Below are 14,166 nucleotides of genomic sequence, written 5' to 3'. Positions count from 1 at the left end.
GTGGATCTATGCATACCATCACCACACTTTGTCTCGATCTCAATATCTGTCGTTGGATCTGACCCCGTCAGTCCTTAGTGTTGTTATCCTTCTGTCAATCTGTCGGCGTCGAGAGTCGGGGTGGCTGAGATCGGAGCGTGCTGTCTCTCAGCCACTCCTCCGTCCATGTGTGATATTCTATCTCCCGGGTGTCGCCGTCTTCCTGTCTCCCACCAGCCTTACCCAGCAGCTTCGTCACCCCTCACCGCCGTTCCTCTCAATCTTTTCTTCCGCCTCTCTCGCCTCGCAACGCCTTCCGGTCCCCGGGGTCATCTGGCCCCTCTTCCTTCCGGTCCCCGGGGTCATCTGACTCATCTTCCTTCCGGTTCCCGGGTCATCTGGCTCCTCTTCCTTCCGGTTCCCGGGTCATCTGGCTCCTCTTCCTTCCTTGTCTCCCCCCGTCTCTCCTCTACCCCACCCCTGCCCACAACTCTCTCCATATTTGCCGGTCCATGCACCGCTCTGTCCCTCCGTCTGTTTATCCCCACTTTGATCCATCTAGCAATCCAATGACCTTGCCTTCGTTGCATTACGTCTCTTCGCCCGTCAGGCTGTCATCACTAACCTCTGTACTTTGTCATAGCCCCTTCGTAGTGCTGTCTACATGCATCTCCGTTGTCCGCTGCCTGCATCTCAATGTTTTGGGTACCTCAGTCCTTCGGTGAACCTGACTGGCTCTCCGTTCCCCGTCCGCATGTCTCAAGACCATATCTCCGTCTTTCCGTATTCCGTCTCTTTGTCTGTTTGTTGCATATCTCTCTTCACTCGGCCTCAGGGGCGACTGCCTCTGTCTAAAAAGGCTCTTTCCAACTTGGCCTCATAACCAAAACCCGGATACAATAACTTCTGGGCTGTTCCCACCTTCCGTCCCTCCATCACCGCCTCCTCCGGGATCTTTGACATGGTGCGATGAAATGGACACATTTTCCTGTATGCGAGGCCAGAATTTCAAGAGCAGTGATTGGTGGCTATCCAGTTACTCTACATGTAGTTCCAGAGCAGCGCTTGGACAGCAGACTATCGATTTAGTTAATGATAGTGATAATGTCCCGACCCCTTTCAGCTGGAACCAACCTTCCAATTGCGTTTTTTGTGACCAAATTTGGCAAACCATGTACTAGAACGTAATACTGATGATCTGTGTATCTTTATTGTACACGTTCCATGTCTTTATTGAACACGTTCGATATGTTTATTATATACGGTCCATATCCTTGTTATGCACGATTTTGCCCACCCCCGTCAGGCAACCCTTCTTACTTCTACCTCGCTCCGCCTCTTCCGCTCCGCCCACCCATATCCCGCATGCGGAAAGCAAAACGCTATGAAGGATCAGTTCAAACCCTTGATTAGCTAGTGAAACCCTGGTTTGGTATTGACCACATCAGGCGATGATGGGCTCAGTTTGATGAGTGTTATTCGGCGTTGATTTCTTCGCTCTGTGCCTGTCGACCTGACTTGACTAATCGACCTGACTGACCTGACTTGACTAATCGACCTGACTGACCTGACTTGACTGATCGACCTGACTGACCCGACTTGACTAATCGACCTGACTGACACGACTTGACTAATCGGCCTGACTGACCTGACTTGACTGATCGACCGGACTGACCTGACTTGACATGTTGCGGGTCACACCCACGTCAAGGTCGCGGTCGTTGTGTCACTCGCAGTGCCAGGGATATGCAATATGCGGACGGCAGTCCCGCGGCGCTGACTGATAGGGTGGGCTTTAAACTCGGGATTGTACGTGCTAGGGACCCGACGCTGCGGATGGGTAAATCAATCATATTTTCTGCACTGGCGGGCTCCTAGAGACCGTCCAGATTTTGTAAGCCGTGTGTTGGTCTTTGACCATGATGCACTGGACCTGTTGGTCATTGCGTGCTCCGTTCCGTGCTGGAAACGCCCGTTCTTGATATAAATACTTTATTGACAATGAAGAGGCAAACAAGTTGATGCCTGGATCAGAGGAGGCTGGGACAGATGCGCAAGGGAGAAATGGCTGAAGCGTCCCATGGACTATGTAAGAGCCGAACCAACGCCGGGAGATCGGCCCCCACCATAGGAGCAAGGCACCGGAAAATTCGCTGTCCGTCCGTGACCAGACTCACCCGAAAGACAAATGTTTGACGCTTATAAGTAAACGAAGTCGTGAGAGGGCAAAACGTCAGTTAACAAATGTCCACACGTGATGAAGTGGCACTTAAAGCACTTCGAATGAGTTAAAACAACTGTTGCAACCCGCTCACAAAGTACGGCTATGCAACAGTACATACGCACGTGTGCACTTGTGAGTTTGGCGCTCTTGATCAATAATATGGTAGGGGGGAGTGGCGAGTTTGCAGCTGGCCCGGTCAGTGGTGGATTGTGGGGCCTCGTCCCGCCTGGCGGACCGCAGCGAACGGGAAGGGAGGCGGCGGTCTGCTGGTAGTTGACGGACTGGCCGCGGCGAGGCGCCATTGGCGGCAGCGTGACGCTACGGTCGCCTCGCCGCCGGGCCCAACGGATGTCAGGATCGTTTTGGCAATTCCCGGTATGGTCAGCGCAGGCTTCCCACGTTTGATCTGGGTCTCCCTCAAAGATCCCGCACCATGGGGAATTAAAGGTGCCTGGTTGCAAACAGGAGTTATGTGTTGTCAGATCAATAGAAACTTTACGTAGGTGCATCCCAGAGAAAAAACTCCTCATGCGCGCTCGCACGAGCCTCGGCTAGCGGCGACCGGGACGGTGACGCAGTTCGGGTGATGCGGGCTGGTGTCAGCCGGTCAGCCGTAGCTGAACATTGTCATCTGGTGCGATTTCTGACAACGTCACTGGGTTTCCAAGAAAGACGGGTTATTCGCTGACGAACTGCCCGAATATGATAAACCAGCCTACCCCAGCCAAGCATAGCCTTGGTTATATGTGTGCTACAGTGAGCTATAACTCTTGGCAAATTGACGGCCAAAGAGGCTTAGCCAGTTGAGGCTGGTTTAGGGTTATTCAAAATGCCATGTTGCGGTAGGTTAAAAGTTCATGTTTTCTTCGGCGTTACTTCTTATGGCACTCAGCGCTGGATGGCGACGTCCATGTGACGGACATGAAATGGAGCCCGTTGGCAACGTTCATAGGCAGCCAGGTGTCACTGCGTCACCCCCGGTCGCCACGCACACACGGCTTTCTGTTGTTAGAATTCGCATCCATTGCTTTAGAACGTTACATGGCTACATCCGCAGTATCCAAATCCACACTGGCAGATTATTAGCGTCCATTGTATCAAGGCTCTTTTCATGTGCATGTTAAGGCCCTCTCGGTGCAAAGTTCCGTCTAAAACAGAGGGTGGTAGCCTGCGCCCATACCACGAGAAGCTGGATGGATAGTGCGAGACGCACCACGGTGAGCTGGTCACACAGCGTTATTCTCTCCCTCCGATCTTTCCCTTCAGGGCACGGCATGTGCTCCAGACGAGAGCTGGAGCGGGACTGGACCACTGGGGCCAGCAGGGCACTGGAGGAGAGCGTGCTGCCAGGGGTGAAAAGGTCAGGGAGCGGTCCAGTCCAATGTCCCAGGGGAGTCGCCTGCCTACCGGGAGCCAGCGGCCGGGAAGTGCGCACGCAGAGCAACGCAGCAGAGCAGAAATAACGGCCAGGCGGGCCGACTGCAGAAGACAGGAGAGATGCATAACAACTGGCGCGCATCAACAACGCCGTTGGCGCCTCACGAGTTGATTATGAGATTGGAGCACCACACTTGAACCTGGCTGGGTGCCAGCGGCATTTGCGGTACCGAGTGAGAGAAGTGAGCGAGGATTTCATAAGTGACGGATTTACACAGCTTCGCTCCGACTGCCGCTCGTCCTGCTGAAGGCGGTTCAACGGGATGCATTTGAACCAATCGCTTGAGGAAAATCCGGAATTTCTGTGATTTACTCTTAGCACCTGGCGCCATCAGACATACCTGCTCAGGCTGCCGACCTCCTTGACCCGGCGGAGCATGAGGCTAGGTCAGTGGGGGTAGAAGTGTCGCTAGCCGGCCCCAGTCAGGTACAGCAATGACATGTGATGACGAACCTGTCAGCCGCGGACCAAAGGCAGCCGAAGGCCGGCGTGGACCGAGCGATATTGAACAACTAGGAGAGAGCACACAGCGGCCCCCGTACCCAGACAGCGAGGCCGGTCAAAGAGAATCGGAGATAGATAGATAAAGATCAACAATGCGGGCATGCCACCCACGTAACAATGGCAATGTAAATAACTGCAGACATCGTCTATGTACATTTTACAACACTATGTACAGTGACATAAGAAATGCAATATAAAAATGTCCGTTAGGTTGTTCTCTAGTTGATTACGCAAGAACAATTCAAGAGATCGAAGCTTGCCAGCGTCAATGGCGAACAATTTAATACCGGACATAGACTAGTAAAATTGGACTAGCTGCCACACCCAACACCTGGCAGCACACTCTGTCTCACTATACATCACCTGCGTAAACCGTGCCACCGCTGGGCACCACAGCAAAGGGCCGATTGTCAACACAAAGGTAAGGCAGGTGTGCGGGGTCGGAGCGGTGGGACGCCACGGAACACCTCCAGATCGCGTGTGTCAGGCTTCCCTCTCCTCTGCCACACGCCTCTGTCGATATAGCGGTGAGTCGCCTTTTGTCAGGTGTCCCTGGCAGGGCGGAGTACCCGGGTCAGGTGAGCCTGTGGGGTGTGCCTGTCAGGTGCTCCTGTCAGGTGCTCCTGTCAGGTGCTCCTGTCAGGTGCTCCTGTCAGATGCTCCTTTCAGATTCTCCGTCAGGTGCTCCCGTCAGGTGCTCCTGTCAGATGCTCCTGTCAGATGCTCCGTCAGGTGCTCCTGTCAGGTGCTCCTATCAGGTGCTGTCACGTGATCACGTCAGCTGACGTCGGGCGTGTCTGACACGCCTCTCAGCAAGGGCAGTGAGTGTATGTGATGTGGCCCTGCCAAGTGTTGCCGCACGGTGTCAGGTTGTCAGGAGCGGCCGCCCCGTCGTCTTCCAGCTCCGCCGCCGCTGATCTCCAGTCGAGGGCGCTCAGATGGGCACAAACAAAATCCAGTAGATAGGCGAGGGCGGCAGGTTTGAGCGGGGTCGGGGGGCGGGTGCCGACGGGCGAGTCTGCTGCGGCCGCTGGCGACGGCCGCCCAACACGACCACACATCGGTTTGGCACGCAGTGGGCGTGAGCAGACATGCAGTCACCTGACCACTCAGTCACCTGACCATCCAGTCACCTGACCACTCAGCACGAGCACACTGGAAGCGGCTGCGCGCAGCACGAACGCCGATCTGACGAGACGAATTAAGGACAAGTAGCATGCCACGCGAGTGAACCGGTCGCAACAAAGGCAGCGTTTGGGGCCGCCGAGTGGTGCGGCGGCTCAGCCACGGCCGCGGCCGGCTCGCCAGCTCTATCACTGGAGAGAGGCGGCGGCAGGCGCATGTCCAGCCAGCCCGTATCACAGGGGTGGAAGGTGGCGGCCCGGCCCCTGCTGGTCCCAGCGGTGAGACGGCCGGCGGGAGCCGACGCCGGCCCAGCGCGCCACGGCCGCCGCTGCCCCGGCCGCTGCCGAGTCCGGCGTACATTGAGCTGAACAGGAAGCTTGGCACTTGGCTCCGTTTCGTCCGGCGAAACAGACGTTGGCGTCTGGAAAAAGGCACAAGTGGCCGTCAACGACAAGTCTCGCAGTGGGAGCGGTACTTTCAAAAGGCGGCGAGCCCTGAATGGACAACGACCTGTATGAAAGTCAATGGTACCAGAGTGAGGGAATGTCAAAATCGATAAAAGCTATGGTTGCTTATAGCTGACACAGGATCAAATAAAATAGATGACGGCTTTTGAGGACATAATTAATGGATTGGGTCAACCCCAACAACCTATATTTTGATGATTCCTTGACTGAACAGGAAGGTGCAAAAAAGGAAAGGAGAAAAGTTCCGAAGTGCAGCTTTTCAGTCCGGGGACATCCCAAACATCTGAAATGTTGGCTTCCGAACTCTGTCTTCACCACGGGATAACACGCTGCCATGATGAAATCCCACAACGTGGTACTCACCACACACTGGGCTCTGAGGCCAGAGCTCTGCAGAATGAATTACAACTTGAAGATGAAGTTCGTGGCAAAAAGGTTACCAAATAGCTCAAGAAAGAATCCCTCAACTGTCCTTGTATTTGCCTTAAATTAAACAGCTGATGCTACGCACTAGCCACTCACCATCGAGAACAAATATTTCGTTCAGTATTGGTTCAAGCTGCTGTGTCCGTTAACACGCGCCTGGGTGGCCGGCTAGATACCCTTTGCTCGGGTGGAGGTCAATATGACCCCCCTGAGATCTCGGGAACTAAGGAAGCTAAAGATACAAAATTTTAAAATTTACGGGTTGTGTTGACCTGTACGTGAACTCACTTACGTCAAAGTTTTAGGTTCCTAGGTCATGACCTTCGGGTCAAAAAGGTCAAACAAGGTCAAGTTCCAGCTTGGTCTCCTTAGTGTCCCCAGGACCTATAAACCGTTCCTGAGCAAAAGATCACATGCTTATTCAAGGTAAGTGACCTTGTTGACCTTTTGAAGGCCAAGGTGACCAAAACCATGCGAGATTGCTTTGAGTTTTGCATTTGACTAAGCGACAAAGATTACGCTAGGCAGTACGTTCCTAAAACGAAATTTCGAGCTGAGTCATTTTAGGTCAATGACCTATTCTGACCTCTAAGAAGCCTATGGAAGATGTATAACGCGGTTTCTGCTGTCAATGAATTCGAAATGAGCACCAGAAACTATACCTATGCAGCAAGCCCTACAGTAACAAAACAGGCTGTTTTTGACCTTGATGTGACCTTCATACCTGACCTAAGGTCAATGTAATTTGCTCATTCAAGTGTTGTGTTGCCTAAGAAAGCATCTCGAAGATGTCTGGCTTCGTCTAACATTCCGTTGTTAGATCAGATTGAAGGATTCCCTAGAAATTGCCTTCGCTGAAACCATGGCCTGAATTTGACCTGCCGTAGGTCAGTGACCTTACAAGGTACACCTAAATTTGTGATGTCAAACCATCCGCTATTTAAGTGTCTACACCTATGCCAAATTTGGCGCGGCTACGCCGCGCCGTTCGAAAAAAACTTTCTGGAAAAACCTTCGGGGGGGGGGGTCAATTTGATCCCCCAGCCGAGCGCGTGTTAACCTACCCATGACTATGCTTTGGTTTAATTGTGGCGACACCAGACGGCTTCCGACCTCTCAAAAACCCAAACTGTGTTGAAGGTCAAGACAGATATGACCATTGACATATTTGTGTGGTGTACATCAGCACGAGCCGCCGCTTGGACGGACAGCAGCTGGCTTTCAGCTATCTTACCGCGTTTTATTCAGTTCTCATAATACGGGCATATGGGATATTATGACGGGCATCAGCCAGGCATTAAGGAAGCTAAAAATAACGCCCCCACAAAAAAATGCAAAGAAGCGACTTTGCGCCACAGTGAAGTACTGCAAGTGAGACAACCCGCCCATTATCACGCGCTCGGGTGGGGGTCAAATCGACCCCCCGAAGGTTTTTCCAGAATGGTTTCTGAACAGCATGGCGAAGCCGCGCCAAATTTGGCATAACTTTAGACAATTGAATAGCGGATCGTTTGGTGAAAAAATTTACATGTAACTGGTAAGGTCGCTGACCTATGGCAGATCAAAATCAGGCCATGGTTTCAGCGAAGCCAATTTCTAAGGAATCGTTCAATCTAATGCAACAACAAAATGTCAGACGACGCCATACATCTTTGAAATTATTTTTTAGGCAACACAACAGTTTAATCAGCAAACTGAATTGGCCTAAGGTCAGGTATGAAGGTCAGACTAAGGTCAAAACCAACGGGATAGTTTCTGGTGCTCATTTTGAATTTACTGATGGCAGGAACCGTATTCCAAATATTCCATGGGCTGCTTAGAGGTCAGAATAGGTCACTGACCTGAAATGATCCAGGTCAACATTTGTTTTTTAGGAACATTCTGGCTAGCGTGGTCTTTGTCGCTTATTCAAATGCAAAACTCAGAGCAGTCTTGTATGAGTTTGGTCACCATGACCTTCAAAGGGTCAAACAAGGTCACCGACCTTAAATGAGCATGTGACCTTTTGCTTAGAAACAGTTATCTAGGTTCTGGGAGCACTTTGGAGACCAAGTTAGAATTTGACCTTGTTTGACCTTATTTGACCCGAAGATCATGACCTAGGAATCTCAAACTTTGACCTAAGTGAGTTCACGTACAGATCAACATACCTTGTGAATCTGGTGTTTTTGGCTCCCATAGTTCTTGAGATCTCAGGGGCGTTGTCAAATTGACCCCCACCCTCCCACCCAAGCCAAGGGTATTCAGCCGGCCACCGGCGCGTGTTATAGTAACAATGCTGAAACGGCTAGTCTGGCAGCGACCCTGTTGTCCTAAAAAAACGTTCCACGATGTAATCAAACGATGACGAATTGAGAAGTGTATCAACTGAGCATTGCACTTTTTCAAAAAAGGAGCGCCCGAGATCAAACAGTAGATGTTGAGCAGCACTCTAGTATTTAGTTCACTCCGGTCAACGCCTTCGCAAGCCAACGGCCAAGTGTAACAAACAAAATGCAAACAATGTGACAAGTGCCTCACCAACTATTCCAGGCAAACTGCGCCGGCTTTCATGCTAGATGCAAACTAAATATTGTTTTTGCCACACCATGCGACCAAGTGACATGTGCTAGCATCGTACCACACATAAGATGGAATAATTTGTTACGAACACTGGTCGTTGTGTGGTTTGTAGAACGTTTCTCAGCACGACAAGCGTAGTGACGTAAAGAATATAATCGACTCCATGATACACGACAAAAATGAATGATAGACAAATTTTGGGCTTGGTCCTACATTTTGAGGTTTAATTTTACCCTCACGACTTGCGGTCTCTGGCGGAAAATGCAACAAGGGCCGCACGGGGCCGGCAGCGTGGGCCGCACGGGGCCGGCAGCATGGGCCGCACGGGGCCGGCAGCATGGGCCGCACGGAGCCGGCAGCAAGGGCCGCACGGGGCCGGCAGCAAGGGCCGCACGGGGCCGGCAGCATGGGCCGCACGGGGCCGGCAGCATGGGCCGCACGGGGCCGGCAGCAAGGGCCGCACGGGGCCGGCAGCGTGGGCCGCACGGGGCCGGCAGCATGGCGAGGTGCCGCACGCCCGGTGCGGTATATACGAATGAGGAGGATACGACCGAAAGAGACGGAATACAAAATAGGTACGAACGAGACTGAAACACGGGGTCTGCAGGACCGAGGGGTTCTGTTGGCCCTGCCCCCGTGTGACATTATATAACATTAGAAAAAAAACGAGCGTTGGTACAAAAAGATTCGCGACAGCAATAATCACACTGTCCCGTTCTTTTAAGGCGCCTTCATAATGTACCATGAACATCCACCGATGCGGCGAGTACATTAGGAATATCATTACTCAGACATCCCTTCTCATAAAGCTTATTTTCAAACAGGGAAAAATAAGATGGAGAACCCCGGCAAAGACACAAAGCTTTAACTGTGCGGTGGAGATAATGCATCACTCTATTGGGATGCACCAGCTGGGCGCTGGCATTCTGTGAGCTGAAAAAGTCGCTGCCAGCGCTAACCTATTGTCAGACGTCCGTCTCGATGCTAATGGCGTTCACATTGTTGTTGTGCCTGGGTGCACAGTTCAGTTTGGTGGACATTTCTTGACTCATCATGTTACCCTGCTCGAGATCGACTTCTGAAGAAGACTCCGACAACGAGTCCTTTTTCACTTGCTGGCCTGCAAAGTAAACACTTTCATGAATCACGAGACGCGCGCAATAGCGATGAATGTGGGCTAAAACGACCGATACAGTTCTTTCAATTCACGCAAGGCCGCGGGACGGGTCTGTCTTAACCTTGCTTCCCTAAAACTTCTCTGCAGCCGTCAATTGTTAGGGGAGGAGTCGTTCAGACTGCTTGTCTTCAAGATACCTATACACCAATAACAAAGATGTTCGGCACGCCGGTACAACCTCTGCGCGCCCTTGCCCTCCTCTCGTCGATGTCAACGTCGTCAGGGAGGCGTTTCGTGGTGGCAGGAAATCCAGCCAATAATAAATCCAACACAAAATCCAACCCGGTTGAATCATCTGGGTTTGGCTAAGATGCATAATTATTTCAAGGACAGTTACACTGGGGGGGGGGGGGGGGGATGGCAATGTGGGGGAGACAAAGAGGAATTTCGGTTATTGCCCTAAAAGTGTGTAACGTCAAAGCAAGAACGCAGGAAGGCACTCCAATAAAACAACACAACAGAGAACTAATAAGTTTAAACTTAAAAGATCCATCTTTCCAAGTATCCAATCATAACGTTAACATGAATGGCTTCATGCAAGTGTTGATTTCCCACAATCGTTAAATTTCAGTCTGTCAACACCATTAAACAACCTGGAAATGACTAATTTTTCCGCATCAAGGCAGACCACAACGTCAAGAACCCCGACAGGATCGCCATCTAAATTAACAAGCGTTACACCCCTGGGTTTTTGGCTAGTTGGTATACGTTAAGTGCTGTTGCGAGAAACATTATGCTAATAAAATGATGATCACTGAATCACGATTTCCTCGTAACCATGCAAAAAAGAAAGATCTATGCTACATTAATGTTGTTTTGCTACCGTTTGTCTTCCTCAAGCGTGTAACAGTACTACATCAGGCAGCTTAGGGTAGGGAAAAGGCTACGGTTTAAAAAGCTTTTGGAGATTTTAACTAATGCGTGCTAAGCACCTTTCAGACCTCACTAAGCCAAAATGATAGTTTGGACAGGTATGAGAGCGCGTATTTCAACATACGAATACATCGCGGACACGGGCATAGATGACTCATGGTATAACAGACACAACTCCACATCGGTAGCGTTGACATGACGAAGAAGGCAGGCGAGGCTTATAGAACAGGCAATGGCGGCAATTCAATTTTAACCTCTGGTCTTTCCTCACGGATAAAAGTGAGTCTTAAGTTTTGCGGTCAGGGTGATGCCGTGTTCGGCTGGCGTTGTTCACTCTCCGGGCAGGTCGCCTACCCTTGATAAGTGAACATCACCAGGCCGATTCCTAAAATTATTCACTAATGGCGTGCACTAGGTTTTATTCAACTCATTTCTAACACGATTGATGACACGTGCCGTGACAGAGCGCTTGACCAATGAGTGTTAGACGAAGCCATACAAGTTTGAGATGGTTCCTTAACCAATCAGGCAATTGCAATGATAATTACGACTGGTTAGGACCATTGTCCTGGGTGAGGTGTAAACATCAGATCGCCGTCAAAACCAAACTACTTTGTGTTGGGGCAACTTCCTTCATACGGTAGTTTTGAATGCTGATTTCGCATTTCTGAACCACAAGGACATCCAAATACTACTCATTTCGACTCCATCAAGGTAAGGGAAAGTTACTGACCTAAAATGACCTTGACTTATCTTTCGTTTCGGGAAGTATGGCACATAGAGTAGTATTTGATCGCAATTGTACAGTCAAATATCAAAATAACATTGATGGTTTCTGATCATTCTTACGTTCTAAAGGTCAATTCACATTACTGATCTGAAATGGATGCAAATAACCTTTTCCTTTCAAAGGTATTTATCTTAAAGACGGTTGCGCGAGGAGATCTGAGAGCACTTCGGCCACAGATCCAGAGCCTGACCTTGTTCGACCCTATTTTGCCCGAAGATCACAACCTAGTGAACAACAATTTACCAAAGATGAGTTCACATACAGGCCTACCTCTCCTGTCAACTTGGGGTCTTTAGCTCTCTCATTTTTTTAGATCTTAGAGGATCGATTTGCCCTACCCCACCCAACCGCGTCGTATTCAACCAGCTACCCTTGCGCGTGCTAAGGAATGGTGACAGATCTCGCTACCCAAAGAAATTTAAAAAGAGTTGACAACTGCTGGTGCAGGTAACTCTGTCGTCTAATGAGTCACTGCGCGAACACAACAGGCACTGTCAAGCCCATAACGACACCAGTAATAGACCGAAAAGCGGCCGATGTCGACTTTTTGACAGCCGGTTTCGAAATACTGTGATGGGATCGGGACCGGATAGAGGTCGAGACAGACTAACCCTGCAGACATGCACTCTTAGTGGTCTAAAACATTTCCACCGAACATATTTGGCTCCTCGCAACATCCTGGTAGCAATCATTGTGCACGTAAATAATCTCAAATGAAAGCATATGAGGCAAGATAATCGCCGTAGTCGAAGCCCCCCCCCCCCCGTCCCGAAAACCCAAATATCATGAAATTTATCTTCGCGGTTGACTGAGGTTCTTCGGCGTAGCAAGGGCTAAAGGAAAATTTTCGACCAATGCATTTCTGAATTTCCTTGTGGACGCCATGCGGTTGACCTCCCCGTCTACCAAACTTATGTAGGACGGACATCTTCGTGTGGTGATTCGCTGACCTATTTGCATGGATTCCCAAAGTGAGCTGGCCTCATTTGTCTGTCGCGCGTTATCATTTCGCTCGTGTCACTCTGCCGAAGGCACCTTGATAGCACATCTATGTCCATTTTACAAAATCTGCTATGTCGTTATACAAGAAAGTTCTTGTTGTTATCGTGACGGCACTGGTTTTGCCCTGTGCCAAGAGGCGACAACGTTGTCGGTAAACAATGGGATGTGGGGAGGATGGAAAACAAATGGTTCAAAATCATTATGATATCGCTGGAACCATGGCAGCCGTCGGAGAATCACATTTCAGACTTGTTGTTCACGGCTTGGCTGTTGGGCACAACAAAGTCCGGCACTGCGTCTGCTTTACGTCGCGGTGATTCCACTGCAGAACTGGTCTGGACACCCGGTATACTTGGGCACGTCTGGGTCTGCCAGCGGTCTTTGTCCTGATAGACGAAGTGAGAACGGCTCGCCATGCGCCCCATCTCGTTAAAAAAGCAGATGGAGACATCGCGCCGAATGCCAACCGCTGCCTGGCTGTGTCCAGAGACAGACGACGAATAGTCACAACGCCTGCGCATGCTTACACAGGCTTTGATGCACCACTCACCCACAGTGCCAGGCAGGTAAGGACAGCTGGTGACATGGTTGAAATTGCAGGACTGCATTTCCTCTTGGTCGGTCTCGCGATGGTAGAAGTAGTTGAAGTTGGAGACGATCACCGGCACTGGAAGCGCTATGGTCAGCACGCCAGCAATGGCGCACAGCGAGCCGACAATCTTTCCCCAGACACCGACAGGTCTGTAAGCAGAAGAGGACCATTCTTCCATCCTGTGCGCACATCGATGACACGGACAGGGCCTGTGCATTGCCATCTGCAACACTTACAGATATCTTTGTGACAAACACGTACCAGATTATTCATAGAACCATGCTCTTGCATGCTATGACAGCGCTCCCCAATGCTCTCTCAATCCAAAAAATAATAGTTCCAGTGAAATGTTAAAATGACAAATTTCCTTCCTGACCTTTATTCCCTTTGCACACGCTAAAACACGCTATCAAAAAATACTGCGCATTAGCCGCGCTGATAATAACATGCGGGCTCCGTGGTAGGAGTGCCCGGCTGGAGTTAAGCCACTAAGCTACTGACGTAAGAACTACCCTATCTACGAGGCTAAGGCGAGCGTGCCGATCATGGCACCAGTGGCAAACGAAAAGTCACTTGAAGTGCCGGCCGCTCGCTCAGAAATAGTTCCACTGGACGTATTCTGCGGCGTCTGACCGTCATAGTTCAGAACTCGCCAGTCTTCTCTTAAATAATGATACGCAATATCGTGTGGCAACAGCGGACATCAGCAAGACAGCAGCCTACGCGACATATCTTATATAGCATTATACAAATTTATATATATATATATATATATATATATATAGTATATATATATATATATATATATATATATAATATATACTATCTCTCTCTTCTATATCTATCTCCTCTTCTCTCTCTCTCTCTCTCTCTCTCTCTCTCTCTCTCTCTCTCTCTCTCTCTCTCTCTCTCTCTCTCTCTCTCTCTCTCTCTCTCTCTCTCTCTCTCTATCTCTCTCTCTCTCATCTCTCTCGCTCTCTCTTCCTCTCCTCTCTCTCTCTCTCTCA

At 50.2% G+C, this 14,166-nt stretch overlaps 1 protein-coding gene across 1 annotated transcript in view; it reads right to left on the bottom strand.

Moving 5' to 3' along the window:
• Positions 1–1,962: 1,962 nt before the first annotated feature.
• The window catches only part of LOC119091309 (potassium voltage-gated channel protein Shaker), a gene marked incomplete in the record, with an annotated part of 94,053 nt that continues 81,849 nt past the window's right edge, over positions 1,963–14,166 (bottom strand). The window contains 3 exon segments of the mRNA XM_037214016.1: positions 1,963–5,691; positions 9,685–9,845; positions 13,118–13,308. Of these exon segments, the coding sequence (XP_037069911.1) occupies positions 9,691–9,845; positions 13,118–13,308 (346 nt within the window).

This window comes from Pollicipes pollicipes, unplaced genomic scaffold, assembly GCF_011947565.3.
Source record: "Pollicipes pollicipes isolate AB1234 unplaced genomic scaffold, Ppol_2.1 Scaffold_3447;HRSCAF=4054_pilon_pilon_pilon, whole genome shotgun sequence".
Taxonomy (NCBI): Eukaryota; Metazoa; Arthropoda; class Thecostraca; order Pollicipedomorpha; family Pollicipedidae; genus Pollicipes; species Pollicipes pollicipes.
This window is presented reverse-complemented; position numbering and strand designations above follow the sequence as displayed.